We start from the raw sequence: 8,361 nt of genomic DNA, 5'->3' as shown, positions 1-8,361 counted from the left end.
GAAATACACATTGTGTCAATGTTGCAATGAATCTAGGTACTTTATATCTTTCACACTCCCGGAAAGGCGAGGCCCGTAACCAAAATCAATTTGCCAATTCATCCAATCCTGTCCCTAGGCATCTACTTTATAAAATATCTGTATATAACAGATAATTTTGAATAAAAACCTGACCAAAGAGGCAAAAAAACAATCTGTACATATTATTCTTTTATTCTCATTACGATCTGTTACCCTTTGAAGCTGAGCCCTGCTGTTCTGGACCAAGAATATTCTATTCGGTTAAGACCTGTTTTGTTTTAGTATCATGGATTCCAAAGGCTATTTCTATCTATTTAAATGACTTTAATTAATTTCCATTTACTGAGTGTTAACAATGTACTAGGCATTGGAAGAAGGACTTATCCAAGACACTTGCCCAGTAGACTCGTATCTAAGTCAGACCAGAAACAATATGTGGGAAGATTGGGAATACAGTAGATAGACTGCAACACAGGTGGATTAAAGCTGAAGTGGATTAGCTAGACTAAGTACATTTAGGAACTCTTAGCAAAGAAGTACTTAAAGGAAGAAAGAAGTCTAAGCTGACTCAAAGATCTCCGTGGTTTCTTATTTCTATACTACTAAAATCTACACACAATACATAGCAAATAAAATTTGGTTGCAAAAGAGGTCAAAAGTTTAATAAAATCAAAAGAAAGAAGGCTAATTTTCCACACAAGGTATCTTTAGCCTTTTCATTCCTAATAGAATGTACTAGTTATTTAGAAGATTGCTAAGCAAAATGTCATAAACAATTAGGCATCCTATGAATTGTTTTTGATGGTGATATCAAATGTCATAAACAATTAGGCATCCTATGAATTGTTTTTGATGGTGATATCAAATGTCATAAACAATTAGGCATCCTATGAATTGTTTTTGATGGTGATATAATAATCCAGGAAAGCTTTATCTGAGTTCATGTGCATTTCCAAATCATCCTCAAAAATATATAGGGTCATCCCTGGTGATAGTGTTGCTATTCTGTGAGCAGTATGAATAAAACAGACAAGAGTTCTTTCTTTCATTCCTCTAATAAACATTTAATGATAATAAAGTATTTTGCTAAGCCCCAAAGATACAATGTAAATAAGACACAGTTCCCTCCTTTGTAGAGCTTAACAGTCATTTCCACACAAGATATATGTGAACACACAGCTATCTATCAATTTAAATTTTAGAGTTACAAGTCACCTTAAGATTCTACTAACACTCTCATGTTACAGTTGATTAAAATAAAGCATAGATAAGTTAATTAACTTACCCAAGATCAAAGCTACTGGTAGCACAGCATGAACAGAATTCAAGACAATTGCACTCTCTCTGTTCTGGCTGGTGTCTACATTCCTCCTTTTCAAACCTACTCCAACAAACATTTATTAAATACCTGGTATCAGGCAGATACTGGGCATCTCACTAGCAATACAAAGATAAGTAAAGGAATCTATACCATCAAGCGGATCACTCTATTAGGGGAAATTAAAATTTAAAAATTCACAATATGTACTGTGAATACCAGATGCTACAGAAATATAAACGAAGGACTGTAACTCTGCTCATTTGAGAATTGAGATATAGGGATGGCAGGACAGGCTTCACTGAGGTGCTATTTGAGGTGGGCCCTGAGGATGAGTTGGAAATTTTCCAGGCAACATACCAGAGAAAGAAGCTCAGAGGTATGGAAAAGCACAGTGGGTTCAAATAAACATAAGTGGTTATGTCTGACTGGGGAAAAGGGTAAAGGAAAGTTACAGGAAACACCTTAGAAATGTATACAGAGGCCAGAGCCTGAAACGTATTGTATAACATACTATGAATGTTAAATTCTTAAGTTCCTCCACCTCTTCAGTTCATAAACTCTATTATTTCTACCTAATATGTGCATACCAGGTGACCTCACCAAGTATCTCAGTAAGATTTCTGCACAGGCCATATAAAATTATGCTCATGACTCTGAACTGTGTGGCCCTCTCTTGGGACACTTCCTAATAACTGTGCTATTCCTAATCTGGGGATCCAATAGTGGCATTTAAAGGAAGGGGAAAAAGTAGTTCACGGAGGCTTCTAAATAAAGTACTTTGAGATTCAATGCAAGTGTATTACCTTGAGTGACTTTTCCTACTAAAGCTTTTAGTCTAGATCTGCAGTCTAAATTGGCAGCCAAAATTAATTAATTAATTAATTAATTAATTAATTAACGGGCCACCGCATGTGGCTATTGAGCACTTGAAATGGGGTTAGACCAAATTGAGATGCACTATAACTGTAAAACATATACCGGATTTCGAAAATTTAGTATTCAGAAAATGAATGTAGAATATCTCAGTAATTTCATATATTGATTACATGTTGAAATATTTTTGATATGTGAGGCTAAAACATAGAATTAAAATTATTACTATTAAAAATAATTGCACCTGTTTCTCTTTACTTTTTAAATATGGCTGCTAGAAATTATTTTTAAATTACATTTGTAGGTCCTATTACATTTCTACTGTAGGGCTGGTCTAGAGTATAGATTCTAACTGACTTCTGAATATTTAATGAAACAAATTAGTTAATATCTACCTCCCTAACCATCATCATAGATTTTTTTAAAGTATAAACTTGTATATTTTAATAGACCATAAGGGTATTTATATAATAGCAAATACAAAGATGTTAGAAATCTAGAAAAAGGAGAACTGTCTCCAAATTAACCATAGGAAAGGGAGTTACAAAGCTTGATAAGTAGGTACCATTTGTTAAGAAGAAATACCCCAAACGCTGAGAAGGAAAACTGGGCTAAATTGTCTTGGTACAAAATCCTTTAACACCACTCAACTTTCTGCTATTCCCATGTTAAGTCACCTTCTATTATGGATGGTGCTGGTGCTTGCCAAGAAGAGAAACTTTTTCTGAATCAGGCGGGACAGTTCTAGGAAACCCTCCAGCCCAGCTGCTATTGTTTCTTAAATTAAGAATTTGTGCTTTTCAAAACCTGTCCTCCAGGAAGGAAATACTCTAGACAATCTATTGAAACCTGGTTACAAAGGCACTTTATATCTCAGCAAATCCACTCCTAGGTATTTCCCCCAAGAGAAATGAAAACCTAAGTCGTTTAAAAAAAAATGTATACATAAGTATTCACAGCAGCTTTATTCATTATAGCCAAAAATGTCCATCAACTGATAAATGGATAAACTGTGATATATTCATTCAGTGGAATGCTATTAAGCAATAAAAAGGAATTAACTACTCATATATGCAACCATATGGATGAATCTCAAAATAATTATGCTTAGTAAAAGAAACCATAGAAAAATAAAGAATACATACTTTATGATTTCATTTACAAACTAATCTGCAATGATAGAAATCAGAACAGTGGCTGCCTGGGGTAAAAGGTGGGGGGTGGGTAGATTCACTACAAAGGGGCATGACGGCATTTTCTGAGATGAGAATGTTCTGTTTCTTGATTGGAATGGTGGTTATATGGGTTACATGTGCCAAAAAAAAAAAAAGTATCAACCTGCACACTTGTAATGTGTGACTTCTATTATATATGTAAATTACACCTCAATAAAGTTGATTTCTAAAAAAGAAGGGAAAAGAAAAGAAAAAGGAAGAGTGGGAGGGGAAGGGAGCAAAAGGAAGAAAAGTACTGTAGAGCTGAAGTCCCCAGAGGCTGTAGGTCAGGAGCAGGCTAGCACAGTGTGGTATCAAATTTTCTTCAACATCAAGAAGGCAGCCTCAAAGGTAAACAGGAAATTTGTCCCCTTTGACCATCTTCACCCATTTTCCTCATCCTCCCCCGCCAAAAAAACTGTAACTATGTGAGGTGATAGATGTGTTAACTAACATTTGCAAGGCAATCATTTTGCTATATGTGTGTGTGTGTTTGTGTGTGTGTGTGTGTGTGTGTGTGTATGTGTATCTATACACATACAGATACCCTATGTTGTACATTTCAAACTTATACAATGTTATATGTCAATTATATCTCAATAAAGCTGGGGGGTGAACGGGAGAGTTGGTAACAGAAGTGCATATACAGAGAGCGAGCCTTAAGAGTCCATCAAAGACATAAACCAGAAATTCTAAATCTAAGGGAAAGGCCACAAATAGAACAAGACAGTTGCCAGACTCTGGAGACAAGAGCAAACCAGGCAGGTTGAGCAAGCATACCCCAAACACGCTGCCAAATGGATTGGAGTGAGGTTTTTAATGGCATAGCCTAATAGTCTGTCCTTGGCCCCATTCTATTTAACAATTTTATCAATGACTTGGATGAAGCTGAGAGGCAGAGAGAGAGAGAGACAGAGACAGAGACAGAGACAGAGAGAGAGAGGGAGAGACCGCGCTTGAGCGCACGCAAATAAGATAGGTGAAATAATAAGGAACAAAAATTAAATCTCCAGTTGCAGAAATAAGAGGAATGTAAGGAAAAAAAACCATAGGCCTTCATTTAAGTATTCAAAACTAACTGCACTAATATGCGAGATGCAAGAGGTAGCTTTATAGAAGCATGTATTAAAAAAGAGAGGTTCTTTTAGGAGCAAATTGTTCAAATTGGTTCTTCCTTGGGTTTTGCTTGCTTCACCTTCCCCCCCCAAAATAGAAAAAGTTCAATCGTAGCTACATCAATATCTAAAGATAATGATGATCACTCGTAAATCTAAAGAGAAAGATTATTTTGTGCTGATCACACCAAGTCTAGAGAACTGTATTCTGTTTGGGTACCCCACTTTAAGGAATAACATGAAAAGAACAGAGCATGTTTGGAGAACAGCACACAAATGAAGGGATTAGAAACCATGTACTATGAGGAATGAGTGAACGAACTACGAATGCTTAATCTGAACAGACTTCCAAGGGGATGAAAGTATCTTCAAAGAGTTGAAGAACTGACATGCAGGAAAGGAGCTACACTTATTTAGCCCCAATGGGCATAACGCAGACCCATTTCTATTCCTTCTTGGCCATGAAACTGACTGGAGTTGTTGGTACAAAAAGATAAATGTTATGTCAATTCTCCCTATGGAGAATATGAGCTAGCGTCATCGTGTGGGCTTCTGTGGTCCACTTTATAAAACCTGACTAAAAGTGATGCGTACAAAGAAAAAACTCGAATAGCCATAACCTACAAAAATACACCCCACTTAACTAGGTATCAGGGAATGCAAATTAAAAGAAGACTCGCATAAGATAATAACATTAGGGAAAACGAAACTGGCGAGGGGTATATGGGAACTCCGCGCTATCTTTGCAACTTTTCTGTATATCTAAAATTATTCCAAAATCAAATGTTAATTAAAAAACGACACCCTTCACATCTGCAAACTATTTTAAGTCTGACAATACCAAATATTAGCAAGTGTATAGGGAAAAGAGAAAGGGAGGGGGAGTAAAAATAGTTACAAGTACTTTACACTGTTCAAAAGCAACTTTGTAACTATATTTATAAAGCTAAAAATGCTTACCACTCTCGACCTGGCAGCACCACATTCAGCAGTTCACCTAAATGTACATCCTACAACAGCACTGCCACTGAAGGGCAGCCACTGGCCACATCTGACCGCTGAGTACTGGAAATGTGGCAAGTCCGAAATGAGATATGCTTTAAGTATAAAATGCATACCAGACTTCAAATTTTGCACCCCAAAAAATCTCATTAACAGACTTTATACTGATTACATGATGAAACGTTAATATTCTGGATATATCGAGCTAAACAACTTATATTGTTAAAATTAATTTCAACTGTTTAACCTTTTTGATGTGGCAACTAGAAAATATACAATGTGTCTTGCACTATATATAATGTGTTTGCACTATGTTTCAATTGGACAGCACTGGCCTAGAGCCGCACCCACTAGTGCTCAAGAAATAAATAAATTTAGTGGTCATAACCAGCATTTTTCAATGAAAAAGCCTAGAATAGAAAATACTGGAGGATACTGCATGTAATAAGGGTAAAACTCTTTCATTAAACTTCTGACATAGTGTGTATTTGTTAGGATGTCATGTAAAATATATTTCCTTGCCATAGATGGCAGTCAAAAATGTCTGCAAAGCTCCTGCTAAACTCTCCAAAACGGTGTTCATTATTGTGTTATTATTTGCAATAACAAATATTTGAAACACTCATACATCCAATAAGAGACTGAATAAATTGCGGTACACTTATATTTGATGTAATAGTACTAATCAATAGTTGAAAGAAGTGAACTAGAAGTAAAATATCCATATGGTTAAATACCCAAAACGATAATGCTGAACAAAAAAAAGACAAGTTGCAGAGGAAAAAAAATCATCTAAAATGATACAATTTATGTAAAATTTTAAAAGATAAAAAAACAGCACATGCAATCTTTTAGTTCTTTGAAACATGAAATAGCTGAAACATACGGCAAGCTGTTAAGATTCAACAAAATTTAGTGATAGGTATACAGGTGCTCATTATATCATCCTCTATACCTATCTGTGTGCTTCAAATAGTTATGTAAGCACGAGATCTAAAATAACATATACTTAGAACTCATAATCCCCATTCCACACTTATGTATTTAAGATATTATATCCTAAATTAAAACTTAAGATAGGTGCTAGTGGGCTTTGTTTTTCTTTTAAAATGACAAGAATTAACAAAATATCAAGCTAAACTTTTTTAAATCATAGATTTGTAGCCACCCTGGTTACATGTTGCATTATTACATGAATGCGAATGTATCACAGGTCTAATCACGGCCCCAGGAAAAAGAGAAAAAAATTTTTTTATATCTGATGTGGCTAAGGAATCTGGTGCTCTGGTCAATCAAATTGCCTATGTTTTTTAAGAATGCCCATAAATACCCTATGTGGATTACCAATTTTCAAAAGAATTAAGATATAATAAAATGCACTTAAACCTCAAACTACACAGGATATAATTTTTTTTCACTGATGATTATGGAAAGGCACTTCAGGATCTTGCAGTAATTTTTTAATGTACTTTTGATACAGTAGATTTCTATTTAAGATTAAACCAGTGTTATTTTGCGTGCTGTAAAAATCCTGAGAAAACAAGCTATGAATTGTAATTCTATCTCCCTACACTATCTTATAAAAAGGTTCCAGCGTCTTACAAATCTACATTGTTTTTCTGGCACATTAACGAGAAAATGTGGAACTACGGATACTCCAAAGAGATAAAAATTCGGAAACATAATACATTTAGAAGATCTTAGATAAGGCAGTAGTTTGACATTTTGCTATATACCTTTGAAGTCCATGAAATGAAAATTAGCATCGTCCATTTTTAAATCTCTGGCTCGGGCCTATGAAATAAGAAAATATTTTAATAGTCTGTCCTTTACCCTCCAATTCCTCTAAAAAGTTCTTTCCCATCAAAATTTCCCAGTTACTAATTATTCAAACGGAGGGAATGCTGATGAAATTTTTAAAAACCCAGAAAAAGTAGTTAATGAGGGGTGGGGCCAGGCCGGCGAGCACCGGAAGCCAGGGCCGCAGGAAATTTTCATCCCAAATCCTTTTCGGCCATCATCTGCCCAGCGATGCGGAAACCGGGCTCAAGGTCTCCTGTGATTGGTTCAAGATACCTGTCCACTTCCACCCAACGTCCAATCAGTAACCGTCCTCACCTCCCCCAACCCCAGGCCTCGCAGGCCCAGCTAGCGCCTCATCTCCCTACCCCTAAAGGTCACCAACCGTCGGGCTTCGACGGAATCTAGGCCCTCCATTACCACAACCACTCTCTCCCGCTTTCAGTGGCCCCAAACCGCTTTCCACATTTCATCCAAGTCAAGAAACACCCATCTTTGCCCACCATCTTCCTTTGCCTTAGAGAACTCCATAGTCCAAAAATCAATCATTACCTCAAGGCCACACTAAAGAGTTGACCCAATGGACATGGCCACACCTCCTTGCTACTTTTAAACCACCCAGCTAACCCGTAACTGACCCTCCTCTGGCCCTTTTTACCTACTAAATCACTCACCTCAGCCGAGACCTGCCAACATCGCTGTGCTCCCCACAAACCGCAGCGCCCGTCGACGACGCTGGGGAAACTCCTCCCCCCAAAGTGACGTCAAAGGCCACGCCCACTTGGCCTTTGCCCTCTGTCTCAGAGCCTAAACCTTGAGACAGCGGACAAGGCCTCAAGTACTAGGGATGCAGTTCCGAGAGCCAGGGTAGGAAGTCAGAGAGTAAGGGAATGTGGCGCTTCCTACGTCACTGAAGCCAGAGTGCCGATGGCTGGGTTATGGGAAAGGGGAGCAGGCCCTCAAAAGAAAGGACAGGCAAAGAGGATGGAGACATGGAGGGAGGGCAAAGACGGAG

At 37.2% G+C, this 8,361-nt stretch overlaps 1 protein-coding gene across 1 annotated transcript in view; it reads right to left on the bottom strand.

Moving 5' to 3' along the window:
• TEX11 (testis expressed 11) overlaps positions 1 to 7,877 on the bottom strand; it is a 131,236-nt gene extending 123,359 nt beyond the window's left edge. The window contains exon 1 of the mRNA XM_023537447.1: positions 7,803 to 7,877. Within this exon, the coding sequence (XP_023393215.1) occupies positions 7,803 to 7,877 (75 nt within the window). The remainder of the gene's footprint in view (positions 1 to 7,802) is intronic.
• Between the last annotated feature and the right edge of the window lie 484 nt (positions 7,878 to 8,361).

This window comes from Pteropus vampyrus, unplaced genomic scaffold (assembly GCF_000151845.1).
Source record: "Pteropus vampyrus isolate Shadow unplaced genomic scaffold, Pvam_2.0 Scaffold191, whole genome shotgun sequence".
Classification (NCBI taxonomy): Eukaryota; Metazoa; Chordata; class Mammalia; order Chiroptera; family Pteropodidae; genus Pteropus; species Pteropus vampyrus.
Note: the sequence above shows the minus strand (reverse complement) of the source record. Positions and strands in the feature narration are given on the sequence as shown.